This window comes from Balaenoptera acutorostrata, chromosome 11 (assembly GCF_949987535.1).
Source record: "Balaenoptera acutorostrata chromosome 11, mBalAcu1.1, whole genome shotgun sequence".
Taxonomy (NCBI): Eukaryota; Metazoa; Chordata; class Mammalia; order Artiodactyla; family Balaenopteridae; genus Balaenoptera; species Balaenoptera acutorostrata.
The window spans coordinates 48,654,036-48,670,071 of record NC_080074.1 but is presented as its reverse complement, the minus strand read 5'-3'; the positions used below and the strand labels follow the sequence as shown (position 1 = coordinate 48,670,071).

Genomic DNA, 16,036 nt, shown 5'->3' with positions numbered 1-16,036 from the left:
TTAGTTTCTTTAGGGATCGGGGTGTAAAAAATAGGTTGTTATCCATATCTGATGATTTTGCCCTCCAGAAAAAAAAATGTAATTTGTGCCTCGCAATGCTGTAGCACCCAGGAAGTGGGTATTAGAACTCAAATATTGACGGCAAAAATGGAGAGTTAGTGAAAAGAAAGCTGGATTGTCCAAGAGCAGATTGTTACCTCAAACTTGTTGGTTGTTAATTTAGCGAAAGCAGCCTTGGAGGTAAACCTTATGGATGATTCTGGTTCTATTGCAAGCAGTGACTTTTCAGGCATGCCTCTCAGCTTGGAAACACTCCCATGCAGAGTCATTGGTGTCATCCTAACGGAGACAGCTGTGTGGCTGCATTCTGCGTGTGACCTATACTTACCAAGCACAAAGGTTACTGGAATTTGTTCAGCATATCTGTCACAGTAAATTGATAATTTTTCAAAGTAACGTTTTTGGGCTCCTGTAAGTAACAATCTGGAGCAAAAATAAAATGCACAGCCCTTTATGATATTATACTTCTGCACCTGCTTTGCAAGTGACATTCAGTGCAAACAATTAAGCGAAAATAACCTCAGTTTTTTTTTTAAGGAGCAATAGCTTTTTCTTTTCTACCTAAGCTGATGTATCTCAAAACCTTTTTAACTACTGAATGTTTTAAGTACTAACGTTTTTAGTACATAAATGTTGTTGGTCATTACACAGAGGGACATAGTAACCATTTTATTTTTAAATACTTCATATTTTAAAATTTTTATATGATTAATGCATTGGATTTAGAGCAAAATACTTCATAAAAGAGTCCATTTTCCAATTATTCATCATATATACTAAAAAGAGTACCTTAAGTAGATTACACTTATTAAGTAATTATTGAATAATAACCCTGGATTCGACATCCTGATCTTACTTTTCATGAATATGCTACTTAGTACATTCTTGATTATATATGTTGTACTTCGAAGGATGTTATAACTGTTTATTTTAAAGCCTACAGTTATTTAGGGGACTTCCCTGGCAGTCCAGTGGTTGAGATTTTGCCTTGTAATGCATGGGGTATGGGTTCGATCCCTGGTCGGGGAGCTAAGATCCCACATGCCTTGGGGCCAAAACACCAAAACATAAAACAGAAGCAACATTGTAACAAATTCAATAAAGACTTTAAAAATGGTCCACATCAAAAAAAATAAAATCTTTAAAAAAATTTTCAAAATAAAAAAATTAAAAATATCCATTTAAAACAATACAGATTTAACAATTAGTAGTGAAATTTTTATAATTATGTTTGGTGTGTTTTTATTTCTATAGTATAAATATAAAAATTTATATTATGGCTCTGACACAAACCCATTTTCTGGTATTGTTAAACATAAATCCATTTAATGAAGCTATTATTGGTATTTATGTTGCAAGGAGGAGATTCAGAATCAGAAGAACTATCTCAAGGCAGGTTAATAATAATGATCAAAATCCAGAGAGAAAACACAGATGAATTTGAAGAAATGAATGAATGCAGCTTTTCCAAGGGAGGAAGGAATCCCTTGGAAACACTCATCATAGCATGTGTCAGAGGCCTATTTGGGTCAGTAGAGCTTTGAAGACGGACGCAGAGGGATAATGAGGTGACAGTGAGCCACCGATCAGACTGCAGATGAAGACCTGGGAGCTGGTGCTGACCAAGGAGGTGTGTGGGTGCAGGGTGGGCTTGGAGTTCCTGCCTCAGCTTGGAAGAGGTGTCAGAAATTCTGAAATCAAGAAAAGCTGACAAGAGAGGCATCACCTGGTGGACAGGCCTATCAAGGTCATGCTGATGACAAGTTACAGCCAGAATGGTTTCTGGTACTCAAATAAAAATGATCAGAGAGAATTTACATGTGGAGAGCACAGACCGTAGGGTTTAACAGAGCCAGGTTTGAATCCCAGATCTGCCACTTACAGATTTGGATTTGGAGCATATTTTTAAATCTCTCTGAGTCTCAGTTTTCTCATTTGTAAATGGGGATAATTAATACCTATTGATATGTATCAGGAATGTTATGCGGATTAAAGAATATATGATATATAAAACCACTTAGCATATGGTGTCACACTTAATCAATAATAAAGTGGTTGTTACTATTAATAGTTGGCCAAAGGAAAAAATATTTAGCTGATAGACACATAGAAATTTTACTAGCTAGAAAGTACCACAGCGGGTATTTTGTCAAATCCATCCCAAAATAAAAAGAGATATAATCAAACTAGTGAATTCTGGTTCTGTCTTATGATTTTTTTGCTAGGTATAACTCTTTGCTTATAACAGGATTAAAAAACTTAGCATCATTAGTAGACATGAGAATGAAACTATGTCTGTATTTGTCTACAGGTATGTCTGACTTTCTCGACAGATTCAACCTGTAGTTCCTGGTAGAGCTTTGATCAACATATAAGGGTCTATTTTAACAAACTTTTACATTTGAACTTTAAAAAATGAAAAATGGCTTGAACTAATGATTATTGTTATAAATGTAAGCACTCTTTGGTCTTTAGAAAACATATGTGCATACAATTTTGTGGGGTATAAATAAGATATTGGAGTCAAAGTTAAGGCCCCATGGAGCATTTCTGGCTACGATGCAACTGTTCTAAGAGCTATTCTATTCTAAGAGGCAGTAGCAGCAATAAATTCACGTTAGTAAAAATAAACTAATGAGACAATTATCCTGAAACGTCATGTGTCTTCCACCATTTCATATTCTGAAGGAGTAGGTGACACATAAATAAATCATCAAAATAATACCGTATTTAGAAGACAAATCTGAAAAATTATTAGAGGTTTTTAATAAAACTTTCCTTGTAAAGATATTTTGCCAAAATGTATACCAATATATACATTTGTTTGGAACTGTAGTTTTGATATGTAGCAAAGTAACTCTTCCTATTCTACTTTTGGTCATTATCAGCTAGCCAAATTAACGTCCCTCTTCTTCACATGGTGTCCTGTCACTGCAAGGAAGAATGTAGGTGAAAACAATGATTCACAGATTTGTCCATTGTATGCAGAAGAAAAAGAACAAACTGATGAACACAGAAAAGGTGGAAATACAGCCTCAAAAACCTTTAGCTTTTCTATTTTAAGTTTTAACTTTCCCCAGGGAAGAAATATATGCAATCAATATTAATTTTAAAAACTAATAAAGCGTCCCTTTTATAATACTGATAAAATTTTATTAAGATTATAATTTTTAGTTATAAAAGTATTTCTTGGACATGATGTTGCTCAAATTTCCTGTCAATCTAACAGGCAAAGGTTGTGAGGTTATAAAGAATAAACATCTTTTATGAATATAATGTGCTCTGAACTCAGAAGATACAAAGAAAATAAATTAGTTTTCAGGCCTTTTCTTTAATTGAGATATTGGTAAGGTTGGGGGCACCAACTTGGATAAGATTTCGTCATTCCAGGAAAGAAGAAGGAAAGTTGCCTGATACACACTATTCACAAACATGTTAATTATGTAGGTAGTCTCTGCAAGCTGTCAAATCAGAAACTCAAACTATGAATAACATAGTTCAGAGAAGCACAAATAATTATTTGTCTGTGGACTTTGCCATTCAAAATCATCACTTAGTGAGGTTCTAGGTATAAATCTTTCATTTTGTGCCTATAGCAAAATTCTTGAAGGACAACTAATACCTCATCATGACCAATTAAAGTGGGGCTGGAATGAGAGCCACCTGAACATGATGGTTAGAGTCTATTTAACATCCTAAAAACGGTTAGGTGTGGATTAAAATACCCAGTCCTGGGGAGAAGTAGGCAACAGAGGATCATGCAAAGGAGGAGGTTACATAATGCAAAAGTCAGCGGCAGCCAAAGGGCTTGGATTTTTGAGACTGTATTCATATATGCTATCTAATGGCCATTTAAGGACACATGCAAAGGAAAGTACCTGTACATAAAACTTATTGCTGTGTAAAGTACAGCAAAAACAATAAATTCCCTGTATAGTAGTTTGTAGATGCTGCCTCTCCACTTGAGGAGTAACCTATGAAATCCAAAAAAAGTCGCATTTGCTACTTTACTGGAGTAAGTGACAGTCATCTTGGATAGTTTTTCTTTTTTTTCTAGAAGAGCAAGAAGACAACACACAAGTAAAAAGCAATGTTTAAGACAGAGCGTAAATCTGTATCTCAAAAGAAACCCTAACCAGCAACCAGTCAACCATCTCTACTTTTTGCCTTTCTCAGCTTGAACAATTTGGAACTTGGAGATAACCACCAACTCAGTGCTAAATCTTTTAGTAGAAAAGGGGAAGAAAGGAGTGTCTGGAAAAAGAAATATTAGAAATCTTAAGCTTGCCTTCATTTCTAAATATTTTGAGATTATATAGCCATTACTCAATAAATATTTGAATGACTAAATGAGATATATGAGATATGGTATATTATGATCTATCATATATTCTCTGAATCCATGGGAAGATTTAAGTTATTGATATGCTATATTAATTGACCTTTTCAAAAGCAGTGGTCAAACTTATTGTTTGGGGCTTTATTTGCTAAAATGTGTAAAGAGGTATTTATTTCACCCTTAAATTTCCTAAAAGAAAGGTATGGCTCTCTTAGAAATCAGGAGAAGCCAGCCCCTTGCGGGAATTTAATTGATGGGTTACTTTTGGTTGTTTTAATTTAATTGTCTCTCTAGTGGAGCTCTGAGTGCATAGTTAGCACTCTGTGCACTTCACAAGGCAGACAAAACGTCGGGCCACAGTGATACTAAGTAAGGTGCATTTTCCCATTGAAAAGTCCCACATAAAATGCTTAGGGATGGGACACCTTCTGTTGGGAGCTGAAAAAATGAGGCCATTATTTAGGACTCTTTCCACCTGGACTGTTCCATGGATGTGGGTGGGTTGAGAACTGGGCCCCAAAGCCTAGTTTTCAGTGGATTCTCTGGAATTCCACTGCTCTTCACCAGGACACTACACATTCAGGTTTTGAGAAGATGCCCCAAAGCTAATCTTTGTTGGAAAAATCCTGCTCCACAGCTTTCTAACACAAAGCATACACAGAGAAAACGAAATTTCTTTGAAACCTTTTTCTTTCAAAAGGATCTATGAGGAGTCTTATAGAGCTACTTAGACTGAAATGATCGAGTTTTTAGGTAGAACTGTACTAGACATAAGTAATAAATCCTATAGCAGATTTCTTATACAAAGTAGCCTACAGCACACATTTTATCATAAACAAGGACATTTTCTGTCTTTATTCAGAGGTAGAGAAAAAATCCAATTCTCATTTGCCTAGTTTCCCTAAAAAAAAAATGAAACTCTGGAACTATATTCTGGAGCGGTATTTTTTTTTTCTAATCACCAACCTAAGGCTTCAACTACTGATTTTAACAAAGAAACCAGAGCTTTTTTTGGCAAAAGTAAGTATCATTACGAAAGGTTGGGACTCAGGCCACAAAAGCAGTTTCATTTTTCCATCTTCACTTTGTCTCTTTGTCTAATGTGCATACAGCCAAAATTGGGAGAGGAGCATAATAAATTAAGCCCATTTCATAATTTGTTCTCACGGGCACTGGACTTTTGAATAACAGTCCTTAAATAACTCTCTTTCCTTTAACACTTCACCCTTCTGTTACAGCTCTGTCAGAAAAACCAAGATCACATCAAGTAGAGGTCAGAGGTAAAATGCATAGGTATACTCTGTGTACTAACCTATTTGTTTGGTTTGGAGTCTCCGACAGGAAAGACAATCTCCAGGCTCCCCCTGCAGAGGTGCCTTCAGGTCGTTGTTGTACTCTCGGCTCACCCTTCACTCATGCGGAGTCTGGAGAACTGTTTATGCCAATTTGTCCACTGGTGACAGTGATAGCCGGGAACAAACAGGAGCAACAGCTGCTGATGTGGCTTTTTTCTAATCTATAATTATAACTCCACCTGTCGCCCAAAGCACCACTTTGAATGAGAAGTCGGAGGTAACGTGAAGGAGCTTGGGTCACCTAAGTCTGTTGTTTTCATTTTGACTCTACCCTGGGATCAAGGAAAAAAGAGTCATTTGCCCCTAAAGTGCTCTGAAGAGGCTCCACCAGCCAAAAGAAGGGAATTAGGACAGTCTGTGTGTGCTTAAAACGAGAATAAATTCTTGTGAAGCCTTAAACTGGGGCAGACAAGAACATAAACAGGATTTTCACTCATTTGAGAGGTACTGAGAATGCTCTTCCATTAAAACCAACAAGCATGAGAAAAAACCCAGGCGCAATTGGAAAGGACACAGAGAAAGGATCATTGAAGAGTCTTAAGGCCAGGAGAATGCCATTGTAGTGCTGACCACGAGGGACTCACATTTCTCAGTTTCTGCCTCATTGGCTCCTTATTAACCAGGATGGTTGAGAAGTTAGAGGCCTGCAATGTGAGTCACAAGAGAGTCTAGAATGGGTTTTCTGCTGAGATGGAAGTAGGGTCTGTACAACAGTCCCAGAAGACTTGCACAAGAAGAGTTTCAGACAACAGAAAATAATCCTAAGTGATTGTGCAGGGGGTTTCCATTGAAAGTGATTTTTGCTGGATTTGGAGGATGTAAAGTTGTAAGCATTGAATCTTTGAAGGAGATTCATCCATCTGAAGATGGCAGAGGAGTAAGACATGGAGATCACTTTCCTCCCCACAAATACATCAAAAATACATCTACACTCCTACAGAACACCTACTGAACACTGGCAGAAGACCTCAGACTTCCCAAAAGGTAGGAAACTCCCCACGTACCTGGCCGAGTGGCTGACAGGGTCTTGGTGCTCCAGCCAGGTGTCAGGCCTGAGCCTCTGAGGTGGGAGAGCCGCCTTCAGGACATTGGTCCACCAGAGACCTCCTGTCTCCACGTAATATCAAACGGCAAGAGGTCTCCCAGAGATCTCCATCTCAACACTAAGACCCAGCTTCACTCAATGACCAGCAAGCCCCAGTGCTGGACACCCCATGCCAAACAACTAGCAAGACAGGAACACAACACCAGCCATTAGCAGAGAGGCTGCTTAAAATCATAATAAGGTCACAGACACCCCAAAACACACCACTAGACGTGGTCCTGCCCACCAGAAAGACAAGATCCAGCCTCATCCATCAGAACACAGGCACCAGTCCCCTCCAACAGGAAGCCTACACAACCCACTGAACCAACCTTACCCACTGGGGGAAGACACCAAAAAAAATGGGAAGTACGAACCTGCAGCCTGTGAAAAGGAGACCCCAAACACAGTAAGTTAAGCAAAATGAGAAGGCAGAGAAATACGCAGCAGATGAAGGAGCAAGGTAAAAACCCACCAGACTAAACAAATGAAGAGGAAATAGGCAGTCTACCTGAAAAAGAATTCAGAGTAATGATAGTAAAGATGATCCAAAATCTTGAAAATAGAATGGAGAAAATAAAAGAAACATTTAACAAGGACCTAGAAAAACTAAAGAGCAAACAGTGATGAACAACACAGTAAATGAAATTTAAAAATTCTCTAGAAGGAATCAATAGCAGAATAACTGAGGCAGAATAAAGGATAAGTGACCTGGAAGATAAAATAGTGGAAATAACTACCACAGAGGAGAACAAAGAAAAAAGAATGAAAAGAATTGAGGACAGTCTCAGAGACCTCTGGGACAACATTAAATGCACTAACATTCATAGGGGTCCCAGAAGAAAAAGAGGAAAAGAAAGGGACTGAGAAAATATTTGAAGAGATTATAGTTGAAAACTTCCCTAATATGGGAAAGGAAATAGTCAATCAAGTCCAGGTCTTCCAAAATATAACAGAGGGAGGAACACTCCCAAACTCATTCTACAAGGCTACCATGGCCCTGATACCAAAACCAGACAAAGGTGTCACAAAAAAAGAAAACTATAAGCCAATATCACTGATGAACACAGATGCAAAAATCCTCAACAAAATACTAGCAAACAGAATCCAACAGCACAATAAAAGGATCATACACCATGATCAACTGGGGTTTATCCAAGGAATGCAAGGATTCTTTAATATATGCAAATCAGTCAATGTGATACACCATATTAACAAATTGAAGGAGAAAAACCATATGATCATCTCAATAAATGCATAAAAAGCTTTTGACGAAATTCAACACCGATTTATGATAAAAAAACCCTCCAGAAAAGAGGCATAGAGGGAACTTACCTCAACATAATAAAGGCCATATATGACAAACCCACAGCCAACATTGTTCTCAGTGGTGAAAAACTGAAACCATTTCCACTAAGATCAGGAACAAGACAAGGTTGCCCAGTCTCACCACTATTATTCAACATAGTTTTGGAAGCTTTAGCCACAGCAGTCAGAGAAGAACAAGAAATAAAAGGCATACAAATTGGAAAAGAAGAAGTAAAACTGTCACTCTTTGCAGATGACATGATATTATACATAGAGCATCCTAAAGATGCTGCCAGAAAACTACTAGACGTAATCAATGAATTTAGTAAAGTAGCAGGATACAAAATTAATGCACAGAAATCTCTTGCATTCCTATACACTAATGATGAAGAATCTGAAAGAGAAATTAAGGAAACACTCCCATTTACCACTGCAACAAAAAGAATAAAACACCTAGGAATAAACCTACCTAAGAAGACAAAAGACCTGTATGCAGAAAACTATAAGACACTGATGAAAGAAATTGAAGATGATACAAACAGATGGAGAGATATACCATGTTCTTGGATGGGAAGAATCAACACTGTGAAAATGACTCTACTACCCAAAGCAATCTACAGAGTCAATGGAATCCCTATCAAACTACCACTGGCCTTTTTCACAGAACTAGAACAAAAAATTTCACAATTTGTATGGAAACACAAAAGACCCCAAATAGCCAAAGCAATCTTGAGAAAGAAAAACAGAGCTGGAGGAATCAGGCTCCTGGACTTCAGGCTATACTACAAATCTGCAGTAATCAAGACGGTATGGTACTGGCACAAAAACAGAAATATACATCAATGGAACAGGACAGAAAGCCCAGAGATAAACCCACGCACATATGGTCACCTTATCTTTGATAAAGGAGGCAAGAATATACAATGGAGAAAAGACAACCTCTTCAATAAGTTGTGCTGGGAAAACTGGACAGCTACATGCGAAAGAATGAAATTAGAACACTCCCTAACACCATCCACAAAAATAAACTCAAAATGGATTAAAGACCTAAATGTAAGGCCATACACTATCAAACTCTTAGAGGAAAACATAAGCAGAACACTCTATGACATAAATCACAGCAAGATCCTTTTTGACCCAGCTCCTAGAGAAATGGAAATAAAAACAAAAATAAACAAATGGGACCTAATGAAACTTAAAAGCTTTTGCACAGCAAAGGAAACCATAAACAAGACGAAAAGACAACCCTCAGAATGGGAGAAAATATTTTCAAATGAAGCAACTGGCAAAGGATTAATCTCCAAAATATACAAGCAGTACATGCAGCTCAATATCAAAAAAACAAACAACGTAATAAAAAAAATGGGCAGAAGACCTAAACAGACATTTCTTCAAAGAAGATATACATATTGCCAACAAACACATGAAAGGATGCTTGACATCACTAATCATTAGAGAAATGCAAATCAAAACTACAATGAGGTATCACCTCACACCGGTCAGAATGGCCATCATCAAAAAGTCTACAAACAATAAATGCTGGAGAGGGTCTGGAGAAAAGGGAACCCTCTTGCACTGTTGGTGGGAATGTATATTGATACAGCCACTATGGAGAACAATATGGAGGTTCCTTAAAAAACTAAAAATAGAACTACCATATGAGCCAGCAATCCCACTACTGGGCATATACCCTGAGAAAACCATAATTCAAAAAGAGTCATGTATCTGCCTGCTAATGCAGGGGACACGGGTTCGAGCCCTGGTCTGGGAAGATCCCACATGCCACGGAGCAGCTGGGCCCGTGAGCCACAATTGCTGAGCCTGCGCGTCTGGAGCCTGTGCCCCGCGACGGGAGGGGCCGCGATAGAGAAAGGCCCGCGCACCGCGATGAAGGGCGGTCCCCGCACCGCGATGAAGAGTGGCCCCCGCTTGCCGCAACTGGAGAAAGCCCTCGCACGAACCGAAGACCCAACACAGCCAAAAATAAATAAATAAATAAATAAATAAGAAAATAAAAAAAAAAAAAAAAAAAAGAGTCATGTACCACAATGTTCATTGCAGCACTATTCACAATAGCCAGGACATGGAAGCAGCCTAAGTGTCCATCGACAGATGAATGGATAAAGAAGATGTGGCACATATATACATTGGAATATTACTCAGCCATAAAAAGAAACAAAATTGACTTATTTGTGGTGAGGTGGATGGACCTCGAGTCAGTCATACAGAGTGAAGTAAGTCAGAAAGAGAAAAATAAATACAATATGCTAACACATATATATGGAATCTAAAAAAAAAAAAAAAAATGTTCTGAAGAACCTAGGAACCAGACAGGAATAAAGATGCCGACATAGCGAATGGACTTGGGGACACGGGGACGGGGAAGGGTAAGCTGGGATGAAGTGAGAGAGTGGTAAGGACATATATACACTACCAAATGTAAAATAGATAGCTAGTAAATGTAAAATAGATAGGAAGCACCTAGAGGCGTGGGATAGGGATGGTGGGAGGGAGATGCAAGAGGGAGGGGATATGGGGATATATGTATATGTATAGCTGATTCACTTTGTGATACAGCAGAAACTAACACACCATTGTAAAGCAATTATACTCCAATAAATATGTTAAAAAACAACAACAAGCATGTATGTTTGATTGTGGTGTGCGTGTGTGTGCTTGTGTGTATGTGAAGAAGAGCGTAGACAATTACTGCATGTGATGGCATACAGTAGTGGAAACTGATAACACACTGATTCATTACATGTGTCATCCTTCCACGGTCAGCTAGAAACATGCTTTAATTATTCAAAAGGTTTTCTCTTAGGTTTATTGTGCTTCCATACTTTCCTCCTTGAAAGAGAGAGTTCATCAGCATTCTTTAAATAATGCAGTAAATTATTTCGGGGTCAGTTCCCGGAAGATTTCCAGCCTTCTAAAGTAACGTGTGCACCATGTGTTGTGCCTTAAGCTTAAATAAAGTGACTATTAAAAAACATGCATTTTTGTGGAGAAAGCTGTAAGAAAAAAGATGCTTATTGTAAAATTGAAAGTAAATACATTTGCAATTTTTTCTACAGTATTCTTAAGTTTTATATGCACTTGACTGGTTTCTTTATCAAACTATAAGTACCTTAGAGCAAAAATAGAGTTGTCGGTGTCTGATTTCTTGCCCCTATCCCTGTGCATAGCTCCAGCACAGAGCCCTGTGCATACTGGATATTGAATATCTATTTCTCATCTGATTATCACCTTGTCACTATGATACTTCTATTAGTACATTTGGGGGAGTTTGTGAACATTTTAAAAGCGTATCTACACTGCTGCACGTTTTATATTTGGGTTGCCATGAGAAGTGGCTGGATAGACCCAATGTTGCATTTAGAAAGGTTTGCAAGGCTGATCAATGCTGTAGAGTTTGAGCAAATCTAAACCCAAGTGCTTATGAAATGGAAATGTTGGAGCTATTAAAAAAAAATCTTGCTCTTGGGTGTCTTACTGGATGTGTGGTGGCCCTGAAACGTGGCATGATTCCTGGCAGTTATGACTGCATACCCGGGGGAATCGGCTTCCTCTATGGGGCTCCGTTGGCCGGTCCCACTTTTAAGCAGGGTTAATTACATTCATCTTTCCCATCGGACAGTTTTGAGAAATGACTAAGTAATAGTTGAATTAGCATTCTAAAATGCAAATTAGTCAATAATGATTGGATTGAATAAACAAACTCCCATTGCTGAGCTCTGAGTCTGGTGGCTATTTCTAATAGGTACTGAGATGCCATTCAGAAATTAATTCATTAGAGGGGACAAGCCACTGCAGCCAATTTTCAAGTATCCGACAAATACCAAATTTCAAAGTTAACTGTTCATATGAATTTTTGAAGAAAACTTTAGTTTCTTGTTTAAAACAGACATCTTTTTTTTCCAGATTCTAAAGGTAACGTGTATTAAAAACTAAAATGTAAAACAACATATAAAGAACAGAGTGGTATTCTATCATGCCACCCTAGAGAGGTGATACTCATTTAGCATAAAGTTCATCTTTTTAGGCTTTTGTAGAAGATATTTTAAATCCTATAATTAATAGCAAACAATATAAGAGACACTTACGCAATGTCAGGGCTCTATGAAATAACTATACCAGCCATATTTTCTTTTGAAAGCAAGCATCAAGTTTGGCAATCCTGACCACTATGATTTTCAACAGCCCTGCTAAATACATTTGTCTTTGATTCCAGTAAACCTCCAGTGACAGGACAATTCATAAAAAAGAGTAACTGATCATTTCTAAGTGATGGAAATGCTGATATTCGTCCATAGATATCAAGATAAATCACCCTTTGTTCCTTAAGGGAACAAAAAGCAAGTTTAGGTAGGCAACACCACTTCCTAAAGGAGAGCCAGCTATTCATTTCCATTGATGTGAAAAATCTTTTGCCAAATTTCTCTTGAGCACTTGGTTGAACATAGTCATGTGTATGTGAAACTTTGCATTCAAATAGTAACCAAATGCTAGAAATTGTTTTATTTTGGAGGTTTTGATTCTGACTCTAAGACTTTTGGACATTATTAAATGGGGAATAAGAAATCAGTAAACATTTTTGAACAGGAAAAGGGCTTGACAAAAATCTGTGTTGCAGAAAGGTGAGTCTATGAGATGGGAATGTGCTGGATTTGAGCGGGCGGGGATTATAGGAAGGGAATCAGTTTGAAGGTTATTATGGTTCTTCTGGTATGAACTGGGGTGGTTGGCAAGTGGAATGCATAAGAAGGATGGTATGAGAGAGCCCAGAGGCAAACTACCACTGGAGAAGAAGGAAAGGAGGGAGATGGGGGGAGGGAGAGGAGGAGGAAGAAAGAGAAGTCTGATATGACTCTTGCTTTGTCCTTTGAGCCCATTTGCACATGAAGAGCAAAACCTACAGAATGTGATTTCAGATTTGTTCAGGTGACACGGTTCTTTGCAGGGCACCACGTAATTTTGATGTGTTTTGTTTGATCTTGCAAATAAGAACATTTTTATCAGCAAAAATGGATGCAAACTAAAATCACAAGTAGGAGCTCATGTGTCTATAAAAATCAAGTTGAATTGAGTATGATTGGCTGAGCCTCAGCTTTTCTGCTATTGCTTCTGGTACTTATTCACTTTGCTATGCGCTGGATCTGTCTGGAAAAAGACAGTGGTTAGTGCTAAAAATTCAAGAAAAATTCATAGAGTAAGCTTTCAATTGAGAACATTCATTCATCAATTTTTTTCAGCAGCAGAATACCTTGGTTCAGTTGGCTTGAGAATCATTCACAGTGATATTTTTTTCCCTAAAGCTAAATTTTTATTGGCTTAGTGGAACTGTGAGCTTCTTGAGAACTCGTGCCTTACTCTTTCTTATTTTTTTCCTATTTACTGGATACCATGATGGATGCAATAGCTGCATAACAAGCAGCTGATTGGGATAAACCATGTGTCAATCTAGGTGTGGAGGTTTCTGATACATGTTCTTGGAGACAGAACTCTGCCAAAAAATCAAACTAAAGTGGGTTTGATTTGTTTTTCTTTTTCAATTAATTTTTTTCTATTTGATTTCAGGGAAGAAACAGTGAACTCCTAAGACTAGAAAGACTATTGAGTTTTATTACAGATGAAGATCTAAACTCATGAGACTGGTTATTTTAGGAGTCATCATTACTTTCCTTACACAGAGTAAGTGCCAACTCAACAAAACAGAAATGCATTAGTTCACATTCTGAAGGTTATCTTTTCCTAATGGAAGGTACAGAAACTGTTCTATTTTAGGGATGAAAGCCTAGAGTCTAGAGGATTGTTAAAGTGTATCCTGTACTTTATAATCAATGATATTTCTCAAATGGATGGTACCGCTTAGCTCAGGCACATTCCAGATGGATAAAGAAAAAATTGCAACATAAGACCAATTAAAAATCAGTTTAATTTCATAAGAAAAGGCATGCAAATCCAAGTATGTTGTTTATTCCAAACAGCTGTGAAATTCTGTTACTTCGCCACCATAATGGTGGAAGATGGCCATTCTGGAAATTATATTACTGTGTAAGTAAAGGGAAGATATAGAGAAATGGGAAAAAAACTATGCATAAGTGCTTGAACAATTATAAAGCACCTTTGCTTGTGTGATAAAATGCATGTGAAACTGAAAAACAATTGTTGGTTCTGGTTCTCCGATATGGCAGATTGTACGTTCTGAAGACATTTTTAGTTTCTTAACACATACTAGCTCCTTAATAATGTTACTGCTGGAAAAAGTCGTAGGTTTGGAGTAAGAGAGTGAAGGAGAAACTCAGCTTTTGCTCCACATAATTTTGTATTGTTAGAACAACATCCATGTTTTCATATTTAATCATGTGCAATAAAAAATCTTATGTGATGCCACTTCCAAATTTATACCTCTAGCCCAGATTTTCACCCAGCTCCAGACCTATTCTTGATATTCTCCTAAACATCTTAAGCCCAACATGTTCAAAGCTGACCTCCTCATTTTTTCCCTAAAACACGCTCCTACTGCCACCTTTTATCTCAACTGGTGAAGATTCCTTCCTTGCAAAAGGAGTTGTCCTCAGCGCCTCCCTTTCTTCATACCACAGTCCTCTCTTTCAGTAAATCCCATTGGCTCCACCTTCCAAAGCTACTCAGAAGCTGTCACCTCACTCTCTCCTCTCACATCCCTGTCTCCACTCCTCCCACCTCATCAGGGCCGCAGTCATCCTTCTCCCACCTTATTCTAGCAGGAGATCTCCTCGTCTCTCTATTTGCCCCCTTCAGTCTCTTCTGACAAAACGGTGGAGTGAAAGGCAAGTCAGGTGAATCATGTCACACCTCTGCTAAAACCCCTCCCTGGTTCCCTCCTTCTCTCAGCTTAAAGCCCAAGTTCTTAAACAGTCCAAGGTCTGTCACGACTTGCTCCCATTTGCTCTCTGATCTCGTTTCCTATTACTCTCACCTCTCCTATGGACCCTCTCCAGCCACACTTGCCTCCTCTCCTTCCTTGAACACACCAGGCATGGTCCCGCCTGAAAGCCTTAGTCACGGCTGGTCTTTCTCCAGGTATCTGAGGGAATGGCTCCCGCACCTCTTCCAAGTCTTTAGTCAAACATCTTCTCAGGGAGCTGATCTCCCTACTGAAAGCTGCATCCTGGCCCTGCACACCTCCCTCCCCTTGGCACTCCTGATCCCCCTTCTTACACTGCTCAACTTTTCCTTTTTATCCACACCACTTACCTCCCTTGACTATACCGTATAATTCACACATTTATTGTGTTTATTGTCTATCTATCCCTACTAAACCAAAGGTTTCATGAGGGCATGAAGCTGTTTTATTTACTGATGAAAACAAAGTGCCACCAGTAGTCCTAATTCAATTCATATTTATTGAATGAATAAATTTAAAAAGAGGCTAGACAGTATTCCACTTTTTCTCACAATTGTAAATGTCATGAGGACAGATTCCATGACTATTTAAAAAATTTTTTTAATTGAAGTATAGTTAATTTACAATGTTGTGTCAGTTATACATACATATATATATATATATATATATATATATATATATATTTATTTATTTATTTATATTATTCTCCAGTATGGTTTGTTACAGGATATTGAATATAGTTCCCTGTGCTATAGAGTAGGACCTTATTGTTTAACTATTTTATATATAGTAGTTTGTATCTGCTAATCCCAAACTCCTAATTTATCCCTTTCCCCCTTTGGCAACCATAAGTTTGTTTTCTATGTCTGTGAGTCTGTTTCTGTTCTGTAAATAAGTTCATTTGTATCATATTTTAGATTATACATATAAGTGATATCATATGATATTTGTCTCTCTCTTCTGACTTACTTCACTTAATATGATAATCTCTAGGTCCA

The 16,036-nt window shown here is 37.9% G+C and overlaps 1 protein-coding gene and 1 long non-coding RNA gene across 10 annotated transcripts in view; one reads left to right on the top strand and one right to left on the bottom strand.

Moving 5' to 3' along the window:
- BEST3 (bestrophin 3) overlaps positions 1–5,823 on the bottom strand; it is a 43,026-nt gene extending 37,203 nt beyond the window's left edge. For 5 of the 9 annotated variants that reach the window (XM_007195036.2, XM_007195030.2, XM_007195037.2 and 2 more), the window contains exons 1-3: positions 5,712–5,823; positions 3,939–4,113; positions 389–483 (exon numbers count right to left, since the gene is read on the bottom strand). In XM_007195036.2, coding sequence (XP_007195098.1) covers positions 389–483; positions 3,939–4,090 — 247 coding nt within the window. In that variant the 5' untranslated portion in view covers positions 4,091–4,113; positions 5,712–5,823. Of the gene's footprint in view, positions 1–197; positions 264–388; positions 484–3,938; positions 4,114–5,711 lie in introns of those variants that run through there. The other 4 variants (XM_007195032.2, XM_057556092.1, XM_007195034.2 and 1 more) reach the window with 3 other exon arrangements.
- LOC130709183 (uncharacterized) overlaps positions 1–16,036 on the top strand; it is a 101,687-nt gene that overhangs the window by 62,549 nt on the left and 23,102 nt on the right. The gene's annotated exons all lie outside the window — the stretch shown is intronic.